This window comes from Vicugna pacos, chromosome 2 (assembly GCF_048564905.1).
Source record: "Vicugna pacos chromosome 2, VicPac4, whole genome shotgun sequence".
Taxonomy (NCBI): Eukaryota; Metazoa; Chordata; class Mammalia; order Artiodactyla; family Camelidae; genus Vicugna; species Vicugna pacos.
The window spans coordinates 107,895,417-107,922,797 of record NC_132988.1 but is presented as its reverse complement, the minus strand read 5'-3'; the positions used below and the strand labels follow the sequence as shown (position 1 = coordinate 107,922,797).

General features: G+C 40.5%; 1 protein-coding gene and 1 long non-coding RNA gene across 5 annotated transcripts in view; one reads left to right on the top strand and one right to left on the bottom strand.

Moving 5' to 3' along the window:
• Nucleotides 1–4,374: 4,374 nt before the first annotated feature.
• SLIT2 (slit guidance ligand 2) overlaps nt 4,375–27,381 on the top strand; it is a 351,115-nt gene continuing 328,108 nt past the window's right edge. For 2 of the 3 annotated variants that reach the window (XM_006208114.4, XM_006208112.4), the window contains exons 1-4: nt 4,375–6,464; nt 9,160–9,231; nt 10,381–10,452; nt 21,635–21,706. In XM_006208114.4, coding sequence (XP_006208176.1) covers nt 6,286–6,464; nt 9,160–9,231; nt 10,381–10,452; nt 21,635–21,706 — 395 coding nt within the window. In that variant the 5' untranslated portion in view covers nt 4,375–6,285. Of the gene's footprint in view, nt 6,465–9,159; nt 9,232–10,380; nt 10,453–20,367; nt 20,455–21,634; nt 21,707–27,381 lie in introns of those variants that run through there. The other variant, XM_072945820.1, reaches the window with a different exon arrangement.
• Nucleotides 13,265–26,786, bottom strand: LOC140687875 (uncharacterized). 2 transcript variants are annotated; one of them, XR_012062530.1, is made up of 4 exons: nt 26,666–26,786; nt 26,449–26,532; nt 25,412–25,632; nt 13,265–13,859 (listed from the first exon to the last, which is right to left on the bottom strand). It is a non-coding gene; the product is annotated as an uncharacterized lncRNA (long non-coding RNA). The 2 variants fall into 2 exon arrangements; XR_012062533.1 differs by lacking the exon at nt 26,449–26,532.

Sequence of the window (27,381 nt, the reverse complement as noted above, 5' to 3'; positions counted from 1 at the left end):
GGATCCCAGTGTTTGGAACACAGAGAATATTTAATGAATAGAGTTGCATTATTACTGAGAACTGGAAAAGAGTTATAGTTTAACTGGTCCAATCCCAACATTACATAAATGAGAAAAACTAAGGCCATAAGCTCTAACATACCCAAAGCAGTCTCACTTAGCAACATATTCAGGTTTCAGACTTTTCGCTCTAAGATTTTACTAAAACACCAAGAGGCTATTTTATTATGACAGTGGAAAACCAGCTCCACCTCTTCAAAACAGTACTGAGGACATAGTTATCACGAAATGAATTGTATCGATCTCCCCTCATTTCTTCATGGATTACTGTAAGCCTGGGCAGAGTTTGATCTTTCTTCTAGTCTTAAAATATAGCCCCCAGCCCACCCTTCCAGGGTTTCCCAGGGCTCAGGATAGGAAGCTACTTGATCATTATAATAGTTAATGGAACTATCTAATTTGTTCTCACAATACAAATGAAATATTTCAGAAATGTTCACTAATGAGTAGTAGGAATGATGAAAACAGTAACACTGCCCTTTATTTAATAAGCACCTAGCTCTATGCCAGGTTCTGTGCTGTTAATTTGACAGATGTTATCTTAATGTTCACGGTAATCATGAAAAGTTAAGTATTGTTATTCCTGTATATATGTAATATTAAGCTGGAAAAAATTTAGTGTAATGAATTTTATAACTGGCCAAGACATAACAATTAGAGCAGCTTGCTGAGATGGAAGCTCTTTCCATTTCTCAAGGCCATTTCTTTGGAAAATGAGCTTAAATTCTTGTTACCTCCTTGGGGCTGCGCATGAAAACATTTTGGTGCCCCCTAGAGGTTATCAGGAGTGTACACTTGTCAAATGCCTGGGAATGAGTAGCTGAAGTCAATTCAGCAGGTGCTACCTATCATTCACTGCTGCCTGATTCTCCAAACGTAGGTGGCTCAGGTACAACCACAAAGGAGCTCTAGAGAGCGGTGGTTCTCAAGCTTCAGTGACCATCAAAACCACTGTGAGGCTTGTTGGAACTCTGGCCTTCACCCCCAGAGTTTCTGATTCTGTGCTAAGGTGGGGCCTGAAAATTTGCATTTCTAACTAGAATCCTTGGCATTTTGGATGCTGCTGGTCTTGGGGACCACATCTGAAGACCACTGCCCTAGAGAATCATCTCGAAGTTTAAGCTAGTTCCAGTACCTGGACCAGAAGCTGGCTGGTTCTGTGGATCCTAGTTCTCTCCTGCTCCCTTTAGATGCTTATAAATAGTGTGTGCAGAGAAATGTGAACATCTCCTCTGTGAGAGTGACAGTTCCTGACAAACTACAAATTCCATCATCCCTGGGAGTTCCGGATACTCTGTAGGTTGGGTGTAGGAGAATCAATTGAGGTTTGAGGTCAGAGAACTCAGGTCCTGGTTTCAACTCTGCCAGGTAATCAGACCTGGCTAAAGACCAAAGTCCTCACCTGAACACAAATTAACTAGCAACCATCTAGAATTACAGTGCAGTTTTAACTCCATCAAATAGCTTGGATCCTAGGAGGCAGGAAAAATTTTTAGTTAAATCTTTATTTCCATAATGGTATGGAGATTCATATTTACATGTCCAATACAAAAATATTATGAAAAAAATTAGGTAATTAACATGTGTACGTTTTGCAACAATGGAAAAGAGCAGTGTGAAAACATTTCAATCTACAGAATTATCCTGGAAGTTTCACAAATTTAATAATGCTATTACGATTATCTACCTTTTTTTCACTCTTATTTACCTCTTTTTTGTCAATTCTCCTTTCTTCTTCCTTTTCTCCATACATCAATTTCACAAACTTTTTTTCCTCCAAAGAAAATGCAAATTGAGAGAAAGCTTTCTTGTATTTTGTTTGTTTTTTTACTGTATGAGTTTTTAAATGTCTACATTGTTTTCTAAATTATTGTAGCCACTGGATTTTTTTTTTTTCCTCAAGATTACAGGGGACTTGTATGTTGACTTCAGTGGACTCCACGTCTGTTTAATTCAGGTCAGGATTTATGGAGACCTCATGTGGTGACAGGAGGCACCACAGAAGGCTTTCTTCAGGCTGGGCGGAACAGAGTCAAAGAGAAACTCAGAACCCATTTGGGAGCAACATATTCTAGAAAGAACTAAGATTTAGAAGTTAATGGTACTGAAGCATCAAACACATCCTGCAATAATACTACAGGAATAATAGAACAATATTTCTTAAAAGAGAAATCTGGTCACCCATGTATAAATTTTCCTTTTGCTAACTGAAAAGTTGATGACACAGACATTAAGGTGCCATGTCTCTCAGGAATTAGTTGCAGTTTTTTTTTTTCTTAATGAAATCCATTGGACATACCTTCTCAGTCAAATTTGCATCAAATTCAAAAATATGTTTCTGCAGGCATGCTGCTGTGAATGTTATTTTCAGCTCTTTTCCTGGTTTTACACAGAATGGAAAGTGAGCCAGAGAAAGAATCAAACTTGAACTCATGTCTATGACTTGCTTTATGCAATGATGTTAATAGCATTACTCATGAGTATTTGGAATGCGGGATATGTTTTTGCAATTAAAATACAGAACAATGATTCTATGAGGCAGAGAAAGTTGAACATAAATACTCGTATCTTGTTGCTGACAGGGTATCAAAGTTGTGGAATTAAGTTAATTAGCGTGGTAGTAAATATATTTCAACCAGTTAATTTACTGGTACACACTAAAGAAATTCTCTGAGGGTGGGGATGCAGAGGGATGGAAGAGTCCATCATTGATGGGTACTTGTTCTTTATCTCATTTTTCTTAAAAGAAAATGTCACGATGGCTTCCACTTTCTCCTTCTTAAGGAAGTTACATAACAGACCTTTAAGCTAAAATCTAGACGGACAAATGAGTTAATGAATGTTAAACGTTTTTAAGTATTTAAAAGAACAGAGGACTATAAATCAATGGCATTAATATGAGTAATCCTAAGAGTTCCCATTCAGTTATCAAATGGGTACCCTCTCTTTGGAAATGTCCTCAAAATGGCTTTAAGTTTTCCAGGGAAGGCAAAATGACATAGGCAGAGGTAGCTATTATGCAAAGATATTTTGGAAAATGCAAGTAGGAAAAAAGTTACTGAGGATATTGGAGAGATTTCAAATTGAGTATATTCTTGTGGTAAAGAAATCAGTCAATTTTCAGGGCACCGCCTGTGTGCCAGGCATATTGTTAGATGCTGAAAATAGGAAAATGAACCTGATGGGTCCTCTTGCCTTCATGGGGGTGACAGATAATTACACAAATAATTATCACACTGTAAGACAGGCATTAGGCTAGGGGTTTGCAAAAATTCCTGTGAAAGAGCTGTAAGGTGAAATAGGACCAGGAAGAATGAGGTGAGATGCTTTAAATCCAAGCGAAATTGTTGACTCATTTAGATGTCATTTCAAACCAATCGTGACTTTGTTTTTTTCTGGGGGGTGGGGGGGCAGGAGAGTGGTAGCAGTTGCCAGACATACATCACAATAAAAAGACAAGAAGAAACAAGGAAATTCTCTTCCAAAACAGTGGGGCAAAAATATCCAGAACGTCCCTGAAATAAAGGAAACCTTCTGGTTACAACGTGCGTTGCTAGGGATTTATTTTTTCCCTCCTTTCCTAAGAGAGTAAAATCACACAGACACATTCAAGCCCTTGGAGTTTTGTGAGCGTACTGTGTATTCAAGATGTCAACAGAGCACGGTGCTCAGTGCGTGACTACAAAGAAAGGGTTAAACGGAAGGGGGTGGCTCAGAGATGGGAGGCTGGCGAGAAGATTCAAAAACACCACTTCCCAACTTGCAAAAACTCTGAACTTTTAAGCTCCCCAAAATACACATGTGTGTGTCTGAGCGCAGCAGATCTATTTCGGTGGATTTTTTTTTTTTTTGAATTTTAAAACCATAATCTCTCTCTTTCTCTCTCTCTCTCTTGCTGCGCTTCAAACACTGAGCAGCCCCCTTAGGATCGCGTGGCAAAAGCTGCAGCGGAGAAACTGGCAGCGCTATTTATGAGCAGCGTTCAAAGCCGCCCTCCCGTCATCCCCCCGCAGCGAACGACCATCTTCGAGCCTGGGTCACCTCGGGGACCCTGGGGCTGGGGGCGGGGTCCGGGGAACCTCCTTCCTCCGCCAAACTTCGCCGGGGCGTGGGAGCGAGGGCGCGGGCCGGGGTGCGCGGGAACGCGCCGCCGCCGCCGCCTCCGCCCGGCGCTGGCAGCCGGGGCCTCACCTCTCCCGGGCGAGGTGCGGGCTCCCCGCGCGCAGCCAGTGGGCGGAGCCGGGCCGCGCGGGGCGGGGCCGAGGGGGCCGGGGCTCTGCCGGCTATATAAAGCCGGCGCAGGCTTAACTTCTGACTTGGGGTTATTTATTTGGGGAGCGCGCGGACGGCGGAGGCTGACGGAGGCGGCGGCGGCGGTGGCTGCCGCAGACGGTGGTTAAAAAAAGGAGGCGGCGGCGGCGGCGGCGGCAAGGGATGGGAGCGCCGTGGCTCCCGGGCGCAGGCGGGAGCTGCCGAGCTTTCCGGGCAAGGCGGGAGTGCTGAGGAGAAAGGGGAGCGTCTGAGGGGCCCGCAGCCGGCTCCCGAGGCACGGGCCGGGTTTTTGTTCGGCTGCGCTGAGCGCCAGGCAGCCCGAGCCAACAACTCCAGTTACAACAACAACCCACCTTCCCGCAGCCGAGCGAGACTAGGGCTGCTGCGTCCGTCCTATTGTTTAGACACTTGCCAGGAGCTCGGGAGTCAGCGGAGCCACCGAGTCCCCGCTCCCTGTCGCCGCCTTCCCTCTCCCCCACTTCCCTCCCCAGAGAAGGAGGCGCGGAAAGACCGGGAGAGGGGAAGGGGCTGGAAGGAAGCGGGCCGCTCCGGACTGCGGCCGCCGAGTCAGGTGCAGCGCCGGGAGACGGGCGGCGTCGCGACGTCGGCGGGAGGACTCCCACCGTGTCTGTGAGGACTGGATTCTAAGCCTGGGAAAAGTTCCTGCACTTTGAGAAGAAGGGCCCACTTGTAGGCTGCTGTCGAGGGGGGAGTCTGAGGGGCTGTGCCTGCCCAGGAGCCCGGTCTTGTTTCTTCCACCTTTGCCATCAGGTGTCTGCTGCGGAGCTGCGGCGTATCCGGGAGACGAGAGGGGCTGACACACGCACGCACAGAGGACTGCCGTGCAGCTGCCTCCTGGGGTCTCCTCGGAGTCGCAGATCCCACGACCGTCTACCAGCTACCACCTCGCCACCCTCCGGAACACCCCTGCCTGACTGGGACGCGGACACCTCCACCTTGGCCTTTCCACTCTTTCCTGCCGGCCTGCCAGTCATTCCCTACTTAGTCTTCTCAGGAGCTCTCGTCCTTAACTTGGTCTCTAGGATTTTCTCTACCGTGGTCGTGACTAGTGGATATTTCTGCCGGCTGCGGCGGCCCGACTGCCCTTTTGTCTTTTCTGCGTGACCTCGGTGAAGGCCTTGGTGCGGAGCGTCGCCAAGGACGCCAGGCGACGTCCAGACATCCTTCAGCGAAGTGAAGGTGTATTTGCAAACCGCCCTCGGCTGTCAGTAGACGACGAGGACCCGTCCGGACTGCGGAGGAGCCGCAGGCCGGTGGGAGGCCGCGTGAGTGAGCCGAGCAGCGCCAGGAGCCCCGCAGCGCCGTCCCGCGTCCCCCAGGCTGCGCGCCAGCCCTGTGCGCCCCCGCGCGCCATGCCTAGTGGTTCAGCGCGCTCCGCTCCCAGCCCGTGGGGCTCCTGCGCCTTCTAGTTTCGAAGAGCCCACATATATCGAGTCCACCATTTCTACTTAGCCCTTCTCTTCTGTCTCCTGCAGTCCCCACTGGAATTGGATTTGCAGAGGGAGTCGTGGAATCTGAGCACCCTTGACCCACGCGCAACCAGTCCCTGCATCTTCACCGCCGTTGGGAGTCCGAGGTCTTTTACCACCAAGTTGATATTTGCGAGACAGACGAGGCGTGATCTCCTCCCGGCCTGCTCCGGGGTCTCCCTATAGCCTTGGCCAGGCCAGTTGATCTTCAGGACCTAAAGTTGCCCAAGGAGCGTCTGCCCTTCTAGAGGAGAGTGAGGGTTACTAAGAGGCGTGTACCCATGTCAGCTCTCCTACCTTGAATATTACTGTTACTTCCATATTATTTTGTGCACATTATCTGGACACTCTGGGTTGCTAGCCTCGCTCCAGGCACTGGGCCTCAGGCTCAGCACGGTTCGAGCGGAGTAGCAAGCTAAAGAGAAACCCTCGGCGCCTACGAGCGAGGAGGCGGCAGGGGAAGATGTGCGGCGTCGGCTGGCAGACGCTGTCCCTGTCGCTGGGGTTAGTGCTGGCGATCCTGAACAAGGTGGCGCCGCAAGCGTGCCCGGCGCAGTGCTCCTGCTCTGGGAGCACAGTGGACTGTCACGGGCTGGCGCTGCGCAGTGTGCCCAGGAACATCCCCCGCAACACCGAGAGACTGTGAGTATGAGCTCTTCCTCCCCCTTCCTCCTCACCATCGGGGTTGCGTGGCCCCTGCTTGTAGACTGGAGGGACCAAGAGGCACAGGGACCTGTGCCTGGGGCAGCCCTCACCAGCTTTCCTGAACGCGCATCCTGGGCTTGAACTCTGGTAGGGCGCTGCCCAGGGAGGGGCCGCTGCCCAAGGAGGGGCGGGCCCGCTTGCAGCTGCGCTTGATCCCTTCCTCCCGCTCTAGTCCCGCCACTCGCAGCCCTTTGCGGGCGAGATATCTGAGGCTGGGGAGGAGGAGAGATGGGGAACAAGTAGTCGCGGATGCCCGGGGCAAAGGAGACGCGACTTTGTTCCTCGGACTCTGTAAACGGAGTCAGTCACCTTGCGGTTGGGAACTCTCGCGGGTCTGTTCAGGGCCGAGTCCCCGCTCTTGTCACCGCCGGGTGGCGCGAGGAGAGGGGATGGCGGGGAGGGGGGGGGGCTCAAAAGAGAGAAACCTCCTTTCCCTGGCTTTGTGTCGCCCTCCTGGGGACACAGGGAAAGGAGAAAGGGTCGTGGGGCAGCTGGGTCCGCCCGGGGGCGCTTCTACTGGCCGCGGAAAGAAAGGTATCTCAGGACAGCGGCAGCTCCCCCGGTGGCCGCGCGTGGCCCCCCGCGACCCTTCCCCGGCCTCCCACTTCCCCGGGAGGGAGGCGGCGGCGGCGGCGGCGGCGAGCCCCCAGGGATCTGTCCGAGCGGGAGACTCCGGAGGAGAACCGCATCCTATCGACTAGGCGAAGTTAGGGCTGGCTCTCCCACAGGAACCAGCCAAGTCGGGTCCGACCGCTTTGGCGACCCCGCGGCCCTCGGCTGCCCTCTCCAGCCCTTCCTGCTGAGCCCCGGTGCCCCCTTTGCACCTTTCTGGCAGTTTCTGCATCCCTTCACGCGGCAGCAGCTCCCCTTCCTTCCTCTCTTCGCGCTCTGCTGCCCGCAGACATCCCCGCCTCCCTGCCTCTTCGAGTCTCTAATGAAGAAGTAAATCGCAGACCCAGTGTTGACGGCCCACGCGCTCCTTGCGGGGCGCTTCCCGAGTTCAGGGAAGCGGAGCGTGGAGGCCGTTCCCTTTGTGAACGCCGAGGCCGCCGCCCCGCGCCGCGCCGTCGCGCATGGGCCCGGCGGGGCGAGCGCTCCCGGGCTGCGCTCCCGGCCTCTGCGCCCCGGGGGGTGAGGGTGGCAGGCCGCCGAGGGCACCCGCTCGGCCCCGCACGTCTCCACCCACGGAGCCCGCAGCGCGTCGAGCCGCTCTTCTTATCCAACCCATTTCCCTCGCCCTCAGTGTAAAGGCCAGAGTTGAGCCATTTCTCCCTTTGCAAATGGCTCCCCCACCCTGAAGCTCCCTGGGCCTCCCCCTACTCCTTCTCGTCCCTCCTTCCAGGCCCGGCGCGCTGGGCAAGTTGGGGGCCTACCGCGGGTGTCTGGTCAAAATGCGATCTACCAAGTTTGCCTGGGATGGGCTATGGGGCGGGGGATTCTTGTGCTGTCAAGAAGCAGGAAGAGGACCCTGACTATGGTAGGGACAGTTCGATAGTGCTTCGCTCAGCTCGGAAAGTAAGTTGGGGAAAAAGCAATGCAGAATTCTGTTTTATCACTTGTCATCTCATGCTGTTCAGAACAGTTTAAAGTTTAAGCAGTGACACGTCTTATTCAACAAAAAAGGAAATGCATTAAGGGAAAAAATAGCAATCGAGTTTTAGGGACTTGGAAAAAGAATAGCCCAATGAGAGACCTATAAAGAATTTTCAGAAAATAGTTTACATCAGGTCAGGCTTATAAATTTTATCGTTGACAACATAAACATATTAAATACAGATTTCAAAAGTGATGTTTTAAAGTCAAGGTAAGGTTTACTTCCTTGAAGAAGGACATTGAAACCACAGCCAAACTTGGTTTTACTTGAAATGATTGGAACCAGGGCAAGTTTAGATCTTGACCTAAGATGCCAGAAAAGGGGGTTGTGACTCTTGAAGGAAACTTGGTGCTGAAATCTGAACAAAAACATCAGGGCCTGAATACTGCTTCCATTTCTGCCCCTGCTAGTAGTTTTTACTTTACTGTCACAGCGGGGGTCCCTGAGCTGCAAATGAAGAGTTTAGTTTTCATACAAACATAGAATTGTTGGAAGGTAACTGCCTCTAAATGCGAGTCTTTGAAGTGCAGTTCTTTTGATGACACTCTGACTTTGCTCATTGCCTTAGGAAGTTTAGCCACTGTGGGCACGTAAGTTTAGGCTTCTGAATTTTTAAAATTTTTTCCTAAATAGTATTAGAAAATTGTTCATTTTAACTTCCTGAAGGCAGCGTTCTGGGAATGTGCCTAACAATAATAGTAAACAGTAGAATACCTGTGAAATTAATACACACATCCTTATAAAAACAAAAATTGAAAGCTCTCCCCCACACACAAAAGAGTTTTCGTGATAACATAATCACTTCATTTTCTTGTCATATGCCAACGAGCATGGACTCTGTAAACTTGTTAAGAATCATTTTAAGAATTTTCTTTCAAAGATTACTTCCTTCTCTCTCTTTTACTTTGTGAACTACTCTAGTATTTGGAACTGATCTTTCATCTCAAAGTTCTTATGTAGCTTGTATTTTTCTTTGTTTAGCCAAGTGTTGCTAGAAATTACATGGGCCTTTCATTTTCTTAATTTGTTTTTTCTCAGGGATTTAAATGGAAATAACATCACACGGATTACCAAAACAGACTTTGCTGGTCTTAGGCACCTAAGAGTTCTGTAAGTATGTTCTTCTGTGTTTTGGAGCATTCTCTTTTGTTTTTTAAGGTTGCATATTTTGAATCTTTGCTGATCTCAGTTGTAAAAACCTTTCCAGTAACAGAAACATAATTTTTTAGAAGGTCTTGGTGGCCTTTCTTTTTTTTTGTTTAACAGTGTACTACAAATTTTAATGAAAGTGTAGGCTTTTATTTTAAGGTTGGTTGCAGGCCATATAAACAATATTATGGAAATGACCTCAGATGTTTGCTATACCATATCCTAAGTGCCTTATGCATATAAAAGTGTAGAATAATTGCTTTCACAATATGAATGAGTAATGTGAGACTTTCGATATACTTTTAGGCCTTGGAATTAAGTAGGAAGAATTTAAGTGGGTCTGCATTTTATAATTACTAACCTAAAAACGTTCAGACTTTTCTAGCAAACAACACTTAGATATAATTTCTAACATTAAAATCTGGCAGTCCAGGTTTTCGCAGGGTTTTTGGTGGGAACTGTTTCTCTGTAAAAATATTTTGGTCAGATTTTAAATTGTTTCTTGTGTTTTTTTTATCTTTGCAGCTTTTATAAAATTGTTGCAATATGATTACTTCTTTAATTAACATGTGAATGAACCGTCATTTGAGATTCAATGTAATGTAAAGTTGTTTTCACCCACAGATTTGTAAATATTTACATTGCAGTGAACATATACTTTTGATCATTGTGTGTTCACTGTTCAATTTTAAAAGACACCTTTTAGCCTTTATGAATTCTTCCAATTTCTAACATCCATCCATCTGTGAATTGAAGTATGTCTATAGTGAATTCTTGTATATTGATTCTTTCAGTTAACTCACTTGAAAAACAGCCATCAAAGTTGCAGTGTCATGGGCTGCTCCCTCAGGATGTACTATGGTTTAAGGTTCAGAATTTTGACTAAATTTTGTGCGAAACTGAATTAGTATTTTCTATGAAAGTTTTATGATGTAGATGCTACCTTCCCTCCCTGATTTTTCTCAAGCATATCATCATTAGATTTGATACCAAATCTCAAAGCAGAGCAATATTTAACTTCATAGAGGGAAAAGTTTTCAGCTGCTGAATTGAAACTTTTTTAGGTGCTGAGTGGTAACATTAAGACTCCTCTTATACTTTGCCTTTCAGTCAGCTTATGGAGAATAAGATTAGCACTATTGAAAGAGGAGCATTCCAGGATCTTAAAGAACTGGAGAGACTGTAAGTATTTTCAATTCCAAACTTATGACGACATAACTATATTTTTAAAAATACTTGAATTTCAAGGACCATGTCTTCAATTCCATGTCTCAGTCTTTGTAAGTTTACAGAAACAAGAGGTTGAATAAATGATTTTCAGACTGATTTACAATTAGAAGTTGTAGAATTTTTGCATAAATAGTACTAACTTGTAATAAAGTTCGAAAATACAGACTTAACTTTCCTGAGGCATTTACTCTCTTGATAGCCATTGTTTTGTACTTAGAGATGTACATGTTTGTCGTATTCTTTATCTAGTTTGTTGTATTTGCTTATGTAGGAAGACAGGTGGGAATTTTATTTGCCTTTATGGTGTGTTATAGAAAAGAAAATTTTGCTAGTAGTTATTTTAGGTTTCATGCTGTTGCTGTGTGTGGGTCATTAGTGACATTTGAAGAAATATTTAAAGTTCTTAGTGATAAAGATTTACTTTCTGATATTTAACACATGTGGTGAACATTGTTAATAACTGCTATTCACAGTTTTATTTCATTATTTTATAGTAGCTTTCTAAATATTTTTTGCTGGAAAAAGAATTTAAAGGTTAGTAGAAATGGAAGTAAGAATTATGCTATCAAAGCATGTCATTTAACATCGATTCTTTTTTCCCAAGAAAATAAAATGTGGACTTCAGAATTTAAAATATATTTTTATTTTTCAGACACAAAATCATATATTACTTAACGACCATTATTATTTTATGTCTATGGCATATAATTACAAAAGAGAAAACCTCTGTCTGAAATAATTAGGGTGAAATACACACTTTGTAATTTGAAATATTAATTCCATATCTCCTATGTCTTGATAATTCAAGTTTAGTAGCTTTGTATTTTTAATGATAAATTAAAAGCAGCAACAATTATTTTAATAAGTTTCAATGCCTGCTTTAAGAAGCACTGTAGGTAAAAATAGAAATTTTATTTAAAATAGTGAAATATGAAGTTCATTTTAGACATAGCGCATATTCAGATTTCCTGGACCCGAGGGCAAAAGTTAATTTTGTGTAATTAAGTACAAAAATGGCTTGTCAGTTTCTAAGATATTTGTAAATATAAACTACATCTTTATACCCTCAAGTAAAATTAAACACACAGATACTTAATTTATTTTGCTGTAAAATTTTGTTCATGATAAATATTACAATGTAGGAAATATAATTGTGACATTCAAAATAAATTTAAAACCACTACTTAGAGCTAGTTTGGGGGAAGGAATAAACATAAGGTAAACATTTGGTTAAGTTTATAAGTTTATAACCTATCCCTTAGTATATGAAAATACTCTGAAAGTATTCTTTGATCTTTTTCATAAATAGCTAATTTCTAGTGAGTACTTGACAAAGGTATTTTTAACTTATCCATTAAAAACCTGAGTAAAAAAAATTAATTTAAATATCTGATAAGATGAATAGATAATTTTAAATTATCATTTAAACATGAACAGTTTTCTCATGAACAACTTTTAGTTATTCATAGATATGTGTTTAGTATTCATGTATATATGTATTTCCATCTGAGCTATATGTATATTTTTTTTCTTAAATGACTTTGACATCATTGAAGGAGAATCTCAGTGGCTTTTCCTGAAGTCTCTATTTTGTTTATATTGTAGTTTTAAATATTTTCAGAAACACTGAAACAGAACAGGCTTCTTCATTATTTTTCGAACCACTTTGGAGTATCATTTGAACTTTCATCTTGAATAAACTAACTTTTCCTAAAAATTATTAACCAGATGCCTTATGATCTGAAATTTGATTAGAGTTGTAAGTGGGTCCTATTTTTTGACTTTTACTTCCCCCGGGAATGTCACTTCATCTCAGAACAATTTTCTATTCTACTAAGATGCAGTCAGATGTTTCAGAGTGGGAGGAGGATGTGTAATTTTGAATGAAAACTAATATATATGCAGGACTTCTTTAAATCACCCCAGCTGTTGGCTGAGAGCAAATATTTCATATTTGTGAGGAAAAGCTGAGAAAATTCCTTTTGTTTACAACTGCCAAGTCCATCTGATGGAAGCACATTGTTATTTGACAGCCAATTCATCTCCTTGGGACTCTGGAATTCAAAACCATTTCTTAGGAACATTGTGGATACACTTTTCAAATATTTATTTTTTTTAAATACATTAAATGGCAAGCAGTTTTGCTAAAGAATGAATTCAAGTTATTGTGGAACAAACTATTTTAAATTGTGTTCAGTATATTAATTAAAAAATTAAAATCAAGAAAACTTACCCAGAGAATTCTATAATCCCAATTACTATGGCCTTACAGTAATATTACTATGGTATATATTCTTCTTATAGTAAGTTATGTCATTAACATCACACAAATTGCCTTTTTTTTACCCCTTTCAAAAAGCTGCAAGGGACAGTGTAAGAAACAGGATGTAATCAATGAGCTAACTTTTAAATAATTATATCTCATGTGAGCTTATATGTTTTTTAGCAATTTAGACGTGAATTGTAAATTCAGACTCCAAAAATCATGAAAAGTTATATAAATGTAGGTTTATGTTGTAAATGCCATTTATACCATATTATAGCAACTTAATTTTCATTCTTGTGTGAAGAACAAAAAAATAAAAACCTTCACTTTACTCGTGTGCAATTTATGGTTTTAAGTTATTTTTTCATTTTAGAATGATAACATAAAAACAATTCCAAATGATATTTTAGGAATATTTCAATAATCATAAGTTTTTTTCTTTCTGTTTTATGTTGCTAGAGTTTTTAACTTGATCTAGAGAAAGAAGACACCTGAAAACAGAGGATAAGATCTGGGCTTTTTCGAAGTCCAACTTTTAATCTCTCAAGTAACAGGGTCATGTTATTAGGTTGAATTTAGTTTTAGCATAGGATGATAAAATGATGATTGGTAAATCAAAGCGTTACAGCTACAAAAAAAACCCCACTATTTTTCCACCTCAAGGAATTGATGAAATAAAAGGTTATCAGTCAAGAAGTAGATGGCGATTAAAATCCTCCCTCCGAATTTCCCTTTCTTCCTTTCCTGTCTCACTGTCTCCCTTTGCACTTACTCCCTTCTTTGTATTGTATAGAAAACATCAGATGATACGATGATCAGAATGTGGCTATGAATCATTGTAAAAGGAGCAAGTTTTGATCACGCCTACACACTATGAGCACACGGTACTTCCTGTGTTGGCAGCTTCCTGCTGTACTCCCGCACCTAACGTGTGCGTTGGCAGAATCCCCTGGATGCTCGGTTGCCAGTAGTACCTCCTTATCTGGCGTGAGAGTGAAGCCTTGAGAATGTGCCTTGTGTAGATTGTGGCAACAGGTCTCATGTTGTTTAATCAAATGTTCAAATGAAATCTGATGTCATTAAGCGATATTCACTGGAAATTAAGGAAAAAACAGATGACAAATAAGCTACAGTAAGGAATTGGAACATTTACAAATTATACCTCTTTATACTTCACGAAAGATACCTGTACATACCTGCAATTAGATCTCCATGCAAAATTATTAATTCAAGGTATTTCTTGGTTACTGCATAATGTGTTAGAAGGTAAAAACAAAATCACATTGGGGGTCAGGACTTTTGTGTGCTGGTATAAAGTTCTGTTGTTCACTTACGTCTTACCAGATTTTGCTGCAGTCATTAAAGTTCTATCTTTTGGACTTTTAAAGAGACCCAGGCCAGTTCAGCTTTTGCAAGTTCTTTGATAACACAGATGCAAGAGTATGAGAATGTTTTTGAGATTTTTTTAAGGTTGTTCAAAAAAATGTTAGGGCATTTTGTGCTGAATGCGATGAAATGCTCCTAATGCAAAATAAAATGTGAATATGTCTAGGTTACTTTACTGAGAGCCAGTTGCACACCACTGGAAACCTTGGATGTTAGATCGTTCATTAACTTCACAGTCATCTTATACCCTTACAATAAGGACGTTACAGAAGTGATAAAGCAAGGGCTTGGACGGCTCCTTTGTTCCGACCAACAAAGTGTTAAGATTTTTTTTTAAGACAGTATTGCTCTAATTGCTGCAAGTTTTAGTATCTTTGGATTTCAGATTACAATTTTTCTACTTTGTCATTGGATACTCATTTTTGCTTGAAAACAAAAAATAGTCTTGAAAATATTATTATAATGAAGTCATGCAAGGAATCTTGGAAAAGAAACCTGCTCACTTAGATATTTTAAAGTTTCTACCAAGTTGATCGGAAGACAATACTCACTGTAATTTAAAAATGTCTTTACAATAGAGCCTAAGTGTGACTCCTGAAAGGAAATCTAAAAGGCACCTGTCTTTTTTGAAGGTGCTAAGTGAATTCTCCCAGGGTGCACACAGCACACGTGAGCGTGTGACCCAGCCGGCGTGGGGCTGAGGAACTGTGGCACCCTAGAATTTCCGTTGCAGGTCGCTACCCATGAGTCAAGTAGAGAATGTGTTGTGGAACAGGTCTGAGGGAAGGCACCTCTTATCCCCTGTTCTTCAAGGAGGTAGAGAATCCCTCTTCTGACCAATTCTGCAAGTTTATAGGCAACGCATCACACATTCTTTTTCTTAAAGTAAGAGCAACGTTATAGTGCTATTCTCCTTGGAAAAGAATGCAAGCTCATCTCAAAAGAATCGTTCTCTGTCATCTTTACACCCAAGCTTAAAATCACTGCAGTTATTTTCTTGGGAAAGGCTCCTTAAAGAACACATCAGAGGGGAGTGGATAGCTCAGTGGTAGAGTGCATGCTTAGCATGCACGAAGTCCTGGGTTCAATACCCAGTACCGCCATTTAAAAAAAAAGGTAAAAAAAATAATAAATAAAAATTAAAAAGAACACATCAGACTCAGTAAAGAGGCTCAGTATGTATGATGCATGAGCGAAATCATGCACCAAGATGATCAGGTGTGTGTCATAGACTGTGACATTTGTTAAGCATCAAATTATTCTTGCCTGTAGATAAGCGATATTGAACTGTCTTGAATTACATTTACTGACTGCGGTCTTCGAGGGCTTTAATGCAAGTGCACTGTTCGAAGTTTAGCAGAACATTGAATCTATCTGAGGGGGTTTCTCATGCAGCAGTTTTTATGGGCCTTGAAGTTGAACGGTGGTGAGAAGGCCTCTTTGCTCTTTGTGGACCGTTTTGTGAATTCTGAAGCAGCAAGGCTGTTTATTTTTCCCACATCTGTTTTGGGCTCATCCTTTGTGACAGTGTTTGCTGGATGCTGTGTCCTTTATACCTCCCCTGAAATGAGTAGTTTAGTTTGCACTGTTACAATGTATTTGTGGAAGCGACGAATGTCAAATATTTTACATTGAGTTCTGTCTTTCATTCCTGTTGGATACCCTTCTGCTTGAATTATGCCTTTTAGACTGAATGTCACAACTTTACATGGAATGAGAGACTTTTCTGCATGAACTGTATATATACATACATCACTCTTGTCTGTTTTCAAAGCAATTTGTGTCTGCTGCACTGGAAGGAATATTGGTGAAAATGCTTTCAGAATGAAAGTTTGGGAACGATAGGGCTGATTTGGTTTTAATGCAGTTGAAACAGTGCTTTTAGATAACATTTACAAAAAAATTATTTGTCCCCTGGCAGCGTCCGTCTGTCCTGGATGCAGGTGTTGCTCCAGCTCCTCTGCTGCTGCGCTCGGTCCTGGCAGGGAGCCCAGGGTGCAGAGAACCTAGTCTCCCCTCTGTGGAGGCACCTTGTAATTTCATACGCTATTGCCTGGTGTCCTGTGCAACAGGGGTGGACGCTAACTGGTTGTGCTGTTGATTTTGCTTTCTAAACAGATACAAACTCCTCTCCCCATTTTTAAAACCAGAGACATTAGGTAAGAGTGGCTTCAGAAAACCCTTGGTTTCAGTTTCATTGTAATCTTGATCTTGATCTAATTGCTTTATCTTTTAAAACCTCAGTTTTATGACCATTAAAACAGAGATAACTATTATATATTATACCTCGTAGTGGTGGTGCATGATTTAGTAAGGTCATCTACATAGCTTCACAAAACACTTGATGCAGGGTTGGCACTTAAAGAAGTATTATTATTATACGTTTCAGCGTCTCCTTTCCTGTTTTTCAGAAGCTGAGCTTAGGGATTATTTTCTCTTCCTGGGCTAATGTGTCTGTAAGAAATCTGACTTTTAAATATCTATATTTAGCATGATTTTAATTCTCATTTTCTTCTTATAGCATGTAATCAATAGAAGAGATGTGAAGAGAGTACAAAACGTTCTCCAAAGTGTTTTCAGAGTATTTATCATAATCTCTCTGAATATACAGAGAAATAGCCAGAAGTAAGGGGCATGAAGAGGAAGCAACATTTTTATTACTAAGTTTTGACTTCCCTACCATGCAATACAAAGGGTGGAAATATAAAATTTATCTAGTGCTAGCTAAGTATTAAAAATATTAGCTTTAAAAATGTTAGAATAAAACATTTTTAAAAGGCAAGTGGAAGTTTTCCTGAGAAGAAGGCATTTATGTATGAGAAACAGGAGATTGTAAAAGACTTTTTAAGGGAGAATTTATCAAACCCTTGAAACAGACCAGGTGCGTTGTAAATACCTTACATTTACAGTGACAGGTAAGTATGAGACATACATTTTTTTTTTACCAGCTTTGGTAAAATTGTTTACATTTTACATTTTGGATTGGGGCAGAGTGTGCAAATATTAATTGAAATGAGGTGAAAGTTGAAACAATAACAGACTAACCTCTAGCAATGCGCAAGCCACAGGAGCAGCTGGCAGATAATAATTTGAAACAGTGCTTGTCAGTGATGCTCAGGCTGCCCTTCAAGTTGAGGTTGTTAAGGATCAGCATTTCAGAGGCCAGTGGCGTTTAGTGTGTGATACAGATCATTCACCCCACGGAAGGTCACACTCAAAAATAGCCCCTCCCACAGAGGAAACAGTTACTGGGATCTCTCACATCTTTGCCCTGAAAAAAAAAAAAAACCTCAGAGACACCCATTACACGCCTTTCTGAAACCATGAATTACCGTCCAGAGAATTCTCAATCAGCCCTGAGATCTTGTGGGCAGATTCCGTCTAGCTGGTGATGACACTGGAGCTGGATATCCCTGAATCTCTGTTATCTGTCCTTCAACACAACAGAGTATCCTTGCTGGGAACAATAAGTAACTGACACACCTTGTCTGCTTAAGGCAGCTAATTTATGTTGGTTCCTATAAATCCTCCTCTGAGATGCCCTTAATTCCCTATTTGCTTTTTCTGTGTTCTTGGACTATCGGATTTTAACTTCTTTAACACATTTACATCAGAGTTACTACGACACTCTCATCTTCAAGTCTCTAAGAAGTATTCTGTGGTATTAGAAGATGCTAGGTTACTTCTTCTGCCGCTTTGTTTAGAAATTGACATGCACTTTAATAGTCTTTAACTTAATTCTAGATTTTTAAAAATCTTTAAAGATTTAATTTCTGGTCATTGTACAAGAAACTCTGCTTTAAATTATTCTCCTTCATTGCATATTTTGGAAGGGTTTCACTTCTTATTTTAATGTTTTATTTCCATTTATTCTTAGTACTGATGGGAGAGGGTAAAGAAGAGCAGGAACCAAAGGTGTTTCAATATTCTTTGAGAGGAAGAAAGTGCAGTCCTGTTGTTTTCTATGCACGTTGCCACGTCACCTATAACCTACCTTTTTTCGTGTGACACTACCTTGTCTTATACACATGGTTGGTTTACACACATTAAAATCATGAATGATTTTCAGGAAATGATAAGTTACTTGAATTCTGAGAAAAATGTTTTAGATGTATTTTCATTTTTCTCTCAACTTTAGGTACTTTAAATAGATCTTTAAAATAGTGAACTGACTAGAGAGCTAGTTTTTTCAAAAAATAAAGCTTGGTGGTATGTTATTTTCAGGTGATCCATTCATAGATATTGAAGAAGGGGGCTATATAAAACTATGTTTTTCACCAAAAAATATTGGGGAAAAGGAAAGTTCAGGATGACATTATTTTGAATTATTGTTTAGGAATGTTTAGACTGTCTCTCTTTGAAAGGAATACGTTCTGGAGTCCCCCCACCTGAATTTGAGTTCTGGCTATGCTTTCTGTGAGCTGGGGGCCTCCCTCCAAAACAGAAGTCACCATAGCACCTACTTGTGGGGCTGAATGAATGGGGTGATTCACATGAACCTCTCAGAACAGTGACCATCATGTAGTAGGCTTAGTATGTGTTAGCTGTTACTTTGGGAATGAATAAAGAACCACTGGGAATTTCAAAAAAAAAAAATTAAGGAAAGACAGGGCTTGCACCCTGTCTGAATTATCTACTTCCTTACAATATTTGAGATGATACCAATGTGGACCCATTAGCAAGACATCTAGTAGCAGCAGTCACTCATATATCTGCACTTGTCTCAACATATTGACTCCTTTCAATTTCTAGATGGTGTTGAGAATAGCATGGCTGGGTGAAGCTGAAGGAAGGGAGAGGAGGCAGGTGCTGTAGAGGGCACAGGAAAGCAGGTTTGGTGGTGGGACTTAGGGTATCTGGAGAGTGGCTTGTAAAACCTAAGGCAGGTACCTTGAGGAGCATGCCCGGAGAAAGTTGGCCGAACATAAAATGCGTACGCTAGGGTTTTCCTGAATTATATCAAAATGCAAAGAGCAGTTTGTTCTTATTCAGCATTTCCTAAGAACCTACTAAGTGCCAGGGAAGAAGGGAGGGAATGCATAGATGTGGTCTTTACACTTGAAGAGCTTACAGCCTGCTGGGAAACAGACCCAGTACAGGACTAAATATAATCTGATAAATCAGATACTGCAGGCATATGGAGACACAGACAAGGGAGGAACTAACTTTATGCAGAAGAATCAGGGGAGTTACACAGAGGACCTAAGAAAGTACCATTTGGAGAAGAGAGAAGGCTCTATACAGAGTTCCATCTGCAGGAAATGGAACGTGCAGGACCATGCTGGTTTTGGCAGAACAGTCATGAACAATGTTTGTTAGTCTCGTGGTTTGGATCAGATCACGAACGCACACCTTTGTCATTTCAAAAATTGGAATTGGCTCTTTGGACAATGGGGTGTCTTCCCTAGAAAAATTCTCGTTCCCACAGTTGTGAATATTTGTAATCTATTTTATCAAGACCCGAATATAACAAGGTCATAATTAAGTTATATTTTATTGAAATTGTATAATAGTAGATTCTGGAAGTACTCTTTCCTCAGGATCATGCCCAGCAAAGAAAAAAAGACTTCTGGTTTCACTTAAAATTTAGCCTTGTTATATGCTTTATTTATGAAAATTAGTGTAAGTGAAAAGTCAGTCCACCCTTTCACTATTTTTTAATAGTTAATTCTTCTTTATTGAGACATAGTTGAGGTATAATATATGCTTCAGGTGTATAGTATAGTGATTCACAATTTCTAAAGGTTATATTCCACTAATTACAAAATATTAACTGTATTCCCTGAGTTGTACTATGTATCTTTGTAGCTTAGTTGTTTGTATCTTTTAATCCTCTATCCTATTTTTGGCCCTCTCCCCTGCCCTCTCCCCACTGGTGAACCACTAGTTTGTTCTCTGCATCTGTGAGTCTGTTTCTTTTTTGTTATATTCACTATTTCGTTTTATGTTTAGATTCCATATATAAGTGATATCATACAGTGTCTTTCTCCATCTGACTTATTCCACTTTACATACGACCACCCTTTCACTATGAACTTCACCATTTTCCCTCTGATAGTCTCAGCATACGTTTTTATGAGCATGCATTTTATTAAGTGCTCAGAGTGTTTTAATAGATAACCAACTTCATCATAATATGCATTATGTCACAGAAGAGGGTAAAGGTAACTATCCTTGCTTGTGACATTTTAGTGTTGGAAGAAGTTCTGAGGTTCACCTGGTCCAACTTTTCACCTGCTGCAGGATTTCTTTTCATTACATCTGTTGCAGGGGGAAAAAGAATGCATTGCCTCTGCTTGAATGTATGTGAGATAAGGAATTGAGAGTTTCTCTAGGCTGATCATCTCATTTCATGATATCTTTTATACTTAGAAAGGTCATCCGTATGATCTACTTTCTTAAGAGTTACAATTCCTAGTGCCATTTCTGCCCTCTAGAGACTAAATAAGTGTAATTCTTGCTCCCGTCTGATGACAGTTTAAATAACTCTAGGTTGATATGCCCTCTTTTCCTGTCCCATTAGCAGTTATCTTTAAGATGAGAAACACCTCGTTTCTTCAGCATGACATTAACTTCATACTCTTCTCTACAGTCATAGCAGCTTATAAATCATTAAAGTGTGCCTTTTGCATCAACTTGTTATCATTTTATTTAAATTTGGGGAAAGTAGATAGACATTTATTTTTACTGGCACGTTGTTCAGTTGTGTATGTAAAATGAGTGGGGTTGGGATATTAATGCATCAGGGGTAGGATTTGCCACTCTTTAGCGAATGTGCATTGTCCAAAAGAACTTAGTCACGTAGCACTAGGGCTTAAATTGAGTTAGACTTACAATCAAATTCTTTTCTAAAATATTTAAAAAATCCCCCTATCAGTTAAACATTAAAAAATAATACTTTAGCATTGTGCCATCACTGATAGTTATAACTCAGCCTTGATATTCAGTTACCTGCGGATTGTGGTTTTCTTCTGATTTTGCCTACAGGGACAAATCATGCTGACACTTCCTCACACATTTTTTCTGCAACCAAATGAAAAGCTTAAAAAAAATGAAATTTTCATCTCCCCACGGTGCTTTGGCTGAAATTTAGGTCATTTGGGGTAGCATATGAATTATTTTAGGGCACCATTTAATGTGTTATTTCTGCTGTGTGTTGAACTTGCCTGCCCTCGACACCAGATTCTGAGTCCAGAAATCCTTTTTCATTGCGTCTCTACTGGTTGACTGATGTTGCGCTGGGATGTGAGTTTAGACTTCAGACCTTAGTAATCATCACCTGAGTAAGCACCACAGAAAATCGCTTTAAAGAGTCATGTAGCAAGAGGTGTAACCAACTTTTGATTTGTAATGCTTGAATTCTCTTGAATGTCATTTCATTCTTTCCTTAAATGCAGGATGAGGCATGACACTCCCCAGTCACAATCTCATTGTTGGGTACTTTCTATGTAACATACGCTTTGTTTTTGTTTTTCTCAAAAGGCGTTTAAACAGAAATCACCTTCAGCTGTTTCCTGAGTTGCTGTTTCTTGGAACTGCGAAGCTGTACAGGCTGTAAGTAGACAGAAATAGTTATTGTTGCTCTGGGTAGTACCTTGCGTTTTATTGAATGTATTTTGGATCTGTTTCCTTGTGCTTTCCTGGAATCTATTCACCAGTAGATTAATGGATTAAAATTTTGCCTTTTTTTTTTTTTTGGAAATTTATGATTGGTTTCCCAGTGGTTCCAGTTCTTTTATTTGGTCAGCACTTACTGGTTCATGTCTGTGTCATTGCGATTGTATTATTCTTTTTTTGGTCCTGTTGGGGAGATTGGCCTGACTTCTCTCTGGAAACTTTTAATTATGTTCTGAAGGGACAGATTGCCAGTGCACTTCCTCTTCAGAGGAAATTGGCAGTGTTTTCTTGTAAAGTTGGGCTTCTTAATGTCAGCTTTTTTGATATTGTTTCTGTACTCAAATACTGTTTATTAGTCTGGAAATATTATTATAAGGTGTTTAAAGAGGGCTATAAATTTCCTCTTAAATGTTCCTTTTAAAGCCAGAATTCCAAACTTTGCCATGTGAATGACTGCAAAGGTTTCATATCAAATACGTCATTGACTGTTAGCGGAAGTACTTCTTTGGAAGGAGTGTAATGTGAGTTTTAGGCAGATCGGTTTTTCCTCCCTGGAATGCTTGTTCATTGACCTAATGCACAAGAGTGAAAACACATTTTTGAAAGCTTTTAAAATTAGATCTTCAGCCATATGAATGATTTTGTGCAGATGGGAGATAAGCTACAAAGTGTTGGCAAAATAACTAGCTATGATTATTGATGTTCTTGGATGTTGTGAAGAGATCTTGGGGATACATAGAATAAATTGCTCAGTTGGCTCCCACCTGGATGGTGGGGAAGTTCCATATGGTCGTGCTTGTGGGGAAAGTGAGGAGATTGCAAAACCGAACTTGACTTTGTAGCCAAGGCATTGTAGCCTACTAGTTCAATATTGTTATCAGTTCCAGAAGCAGGAAGGCTCTCTTCCCAGAGCCCTCCCCCACATTGTATCTCTGTTAGGATCTCTGTTAGGTCCTCCTAACACCTTAGCTCACTGTAGAAAGAATTTATCCAGCAGGCGGAAGTGTAGCCAGCTACACACCAGGTCTTCTCTCTAGAATCTGACTTTCCTGTTTCTCTAAGGATAGCCAGAGTCGCTTAGCAGTATTTCTCCTCTGCTTTGTGTTTCCTGCTGGTTAATTGGCCCAATTTAAGTAAATTTTAAAGAATCCAATAAAGAAACCTTGAGACCACCTTTTTAACAAGAATTCTCTGAGGACTAGTTTTACCAAGGAAACTGGATATAGGCTATTATGAAGATTATATGTATGAATATAAATTGATACTTAGATTTAATTATTTGTGCTTAATTTCCAAGAAGGGCTGCAGAGATGGCTTTCGTAGTATTCTGCTTTCTTTAACTTTTTTTTTGATTGAGGGGATTTTGAATCATTGACTTCAAACCTAGTATACAGTGAGTGCAGTTAAACTACTACTTTGCTAATAATGTGCATATGAAAACAATCTGAATCGTCTAGAAGATTGTTTTCTATGTAGCTGTGGAAATATAATTTAAGTGGAATGGCTGTTATAACTAGAATTAAAATTATTAAGATGAAGAGGGGGAAAATGTAGGAAGTAATTTTAATACTATCTCTGAGAAACTAGAATATTTAGTTATTTTTTTTTTTTTGCCCAGAAGTACTTGTATTAATTTTCATAGGAGAATTCAGGTGGTATAATCTAGTGCAGAATACCCTCTCAGCAAAGTATATTCTGTTTAATATTTTTCCCCCATTGACAATATCATATACTGGACCAAGGAATTGTCCTTTATGTTTTGTTATGTTTTTAAAACTATGAAGTTGCTGTGTGAAAGAAGACTTGAAATCCTTAAGTGAATGAAAGAAACAGAACCTATAAAACTATAAGGCAACATTTTCTAGTTAATTAAAAGCATGTCAAAATGGGAAAAGACTTATTCAGAATATTCAGAAAAGAATTGTTCGAAATTATGATGTGCCTATTTGGCTCAAAGGATTTTCCCTGGGGATTAATGGAAGATTCAGTTTTGTTTCTGATGTGGAATTAGTTGTAAGAGAGACTCGAATGCTTTGATTTTCCTAAAGTTAGAGCTTGATGGCTTGATGTTTAATACTGTTTGGAACTTGACACCTTGACACAGGCATTGGATACACATAGAACCATAGATGTGTAATTTTTTTCTGCACCAGCAATCAGGAATCTTCTTTGGAGTTGAAGCACTGTTGTCTCACCTGAATTAGATTTTGTGGATTGTTAGAAATGATCTTTCTCTTGAGAGGATAAGTTATAAGCCACATGTGACTAGTTTTTTTTTTTTATGATGGTGATCACTAATTGAATTAAACAGCCCCCCTTAAGAGTCTTTAATAAACAAAGGGCCAAAGTCAGCTTGGGAAGCTGACTGCCAGGCTAGTGTAATTTCCAAGAGGAAGGATGCAAGTTCACATTTTTTCATATGATACAGGTGCCTAGTAGCTAACCCGAAACAAATGTTCTAACAGATGGAAAAATATGCACAAATCTACATACAAAAATGTCCTCTAAAATGTTCATTTAAAAATGAATGTTTCTTTCATAAGAAGGGTAAGGGACGGGACAAAGGAAACAGAATTTTGGACAAAAAAACATGGACAATATGTTGTGATGGGGAAAATTTGACTGGTTGTTGTATATGCACATTAAGTGATCTACAGTTGCCCTACTGCATAATTTGGTAGAGCCATACACATCTAGAATTCATGAAAGAAACAAATTTAGAATTTATTTTCTCTTCATATAAATTATTGCATACTTCTCATTAGTATCTCTCTTTTCCTAACTTATTTTACATCTTACCCTTACTTAATACCATTTTTTCCTGATATTTTTTCCAATGAGAAGGTTTCCTTGTTTTAATATATAGTTCATACACTGATGTTTGATTTTTATCATTGTTTGCCTAGATTAAATCTAGTCTGATCTACTGGACATTATACAGATTTTCTTTGTGCTTTTGTGATGAATAATCACCATTTGACTCGGCTGAAAATGAGATGCCAGGTGAGGAGGCACACATGCTTGTTTTTTTAAACTCTAAATGCATTATGGAAGAAAAAGAGGGTACACTGTATATGAATTATGATTGGACACGGTTGATTGCTGCTAGCGGCCAAATACGCTTTTCCTTTGCTGTCTGCTCCAATTTCTCTTTGGACGGGTTGAGAGAGCACTACATGTTCAGGTCAAGATGTTTGCTCAGAAATAGTAGTACAGTTGCAGCTGTGTTTGTTGGAGCAGGAGACTAGTTTAAATAGCATTACCATTTATCCAGTCCATTAACAGAAGTCCGTAAAATAACACCAACTCTGCATAAACTGCAGGACAGTGTAATAAAATTACAAGCACTGTTGACAGATGGAAAGTGTAAGTAAAGAGAAAAGTGAAGGGCCATAGGTTGGAGGTTAAAAGAGACAGCACAGAGTTTTCTTAACTTATGCAGACACCACATCCTCCCCCTTTGCTCCACCTGGTTGCATTTTTATTATCAGTTTAAGAGTGGAAAACAGGATTTTTCAGAGCAATTAGGAGCTGGTTAACTGACAGAAATTTCAGTGACTTTTGAAATCGTTGATTATGATTGAAATTCATGAGCGGCATATACAAACCTTCCTGGAAAGTGTAACCTCGAAGGTGACTTACCCATGAGTGATTCACACTTTTTAGCTGAAGTTTGCAGCTACTCATCCAGGCTCATTAGAGAGGAATTTCATTGGCAGTACTGTGGTTAAGCATTTGGTTATAAATATTTGTTTTGTGGTTTTCAGTGTATTTCTTTGAGTAGTAGTATATTTACCCAGACTTCTAACATAAGCTTAAGTAGCCAGACCACGTTGTAAAACTTTGTTTTTCACTTATGTCTTCTGAAACAAAACAAAACCAACAAACAAAAATAAATACATGGGTCCCAGAGATTCAATTTCTTTACTTCTTTGAATTAAAACTATTTCTGGTTAACAAGTGACATTTATTACTCCCCAGTGAGCTTTGGAGCCACTAAATATCTTACATTATAAGTAGTATTTTTAAAGGCAAGGAGTCTTTTTATGGCCTAGTAACTCCTTACCTGACGCAAATAGATTTTGAGCGCTTAATTCAATTGGTCAGGTCACAATTCATTTGTTATCACATAGGATCTCAGATTCTCCAAATTGTTTTTGATAATAGTTATTAAGATTCTTTAAGAGGAAAACTTAGTTTTTCTTCTATTAAGGTAAAAATTAATTTGCAAAACTTAACAAATATACAGTGAAGCTGTGCGTGTTTCCCTTTCTCATAGAAGGAGCCTTAGTTTTTTATTCTGTTTTTTAATAGTTATAAGAGTAATGCATGCTTATATTAAGAAGATTTAGACAATTCAGAAAATTAGAAAAGTGGGTGGATAAATTCGCATTGTCTCACCACCCAGATACAACCACTAGAATACTTGTCAATGACTAGTAACGTGGTTTTCTTTTTCTATAAATATGTTTATAAATCTGGTGAATATGTATTAAAAAAACATTTTTTAATATCCCCAGGGTTTAGTATAAGGCTTGACCTTTAGAAAGCTCTCAGTAAGTGTTTGATGTATTGCATTAAATCTCTGTCAGGTTCAGGGTTTGTAACTTGAATGGGCAAATAGTAACAATGGGAAGGCATTATGAATAATGGAGAGCCAAATTAAATTTAAAGGATACCTTGGCTAATTAAATGTTCAGTCCCTTTTGGTTTTCGAAACATGGAAGGTAGACACAGCAAAATCAAAATGATTCATTTTTCACCTAAGCAAAATAAATAGACTTTCATTTAGTACAATACTAGACTGATGTAAGACTCCCCCCATCCCGACCCCAGTTCTCTGATGCCAGTTTAGTCTCAGAATTCTTGTATTCAAGGATAAAAGCAGAATACGACCGTGGTGCCTGTGTCAGAATTCCTCTTGAATTAATTTCTGCCAGCTCTGATTAAAGTGTGGGCTCCTAGAGGTGTCAGGTGCGTAGTTCCCTGCTTCATTTCACTCTTGGCCTGTTTGGCCCCTGCCACAATAAATCCGACAGTGGTAGCGCAGGAATTGCAGGTTACAGTTGCCACGGTTACCGTTGTCCCACCAGATCGACATCATTACTCATCTAGTGAGCTGCCGCAGATCTCTGTGGCTGAGGCTGCCGGAGAGCTTCAGGTGCAGAGGAGAGAAGTGCTTCCGAGGTGGGGTGTCTGTCTATGCTATCATCCCATGCAAGGGTCCACTGTTTGTACTGTTAATGCTGGTACCTTTCTAAGGGGAACAGATTGACTCTTTATCTTTGAAAACAAAGAACCAGTATGAAAGATAACACTTAGGAAAATGTTAACTGTCAGGGGTTAAAACACCAAGTCCCTAATGAGTTATTAAGTAACTTATTAATTACTTATTATTTTTGGGCCCAACGGATTCTCTTCTTGCCACTTAAAAAACAGATACATGAGGAACGTTGGAAGAAATTACAGTTACGTAACCAAAGGTTTGTTTTTAAGTAGGTTTTTAAGACTTGATAGACTGATATCTGGACCATTTCAGAGTAGCCATTATGACTTGCCGTAAAAAAACGAGCAAATGGCAAGCCATTTGACAGGACTTATTTTGATTTTGT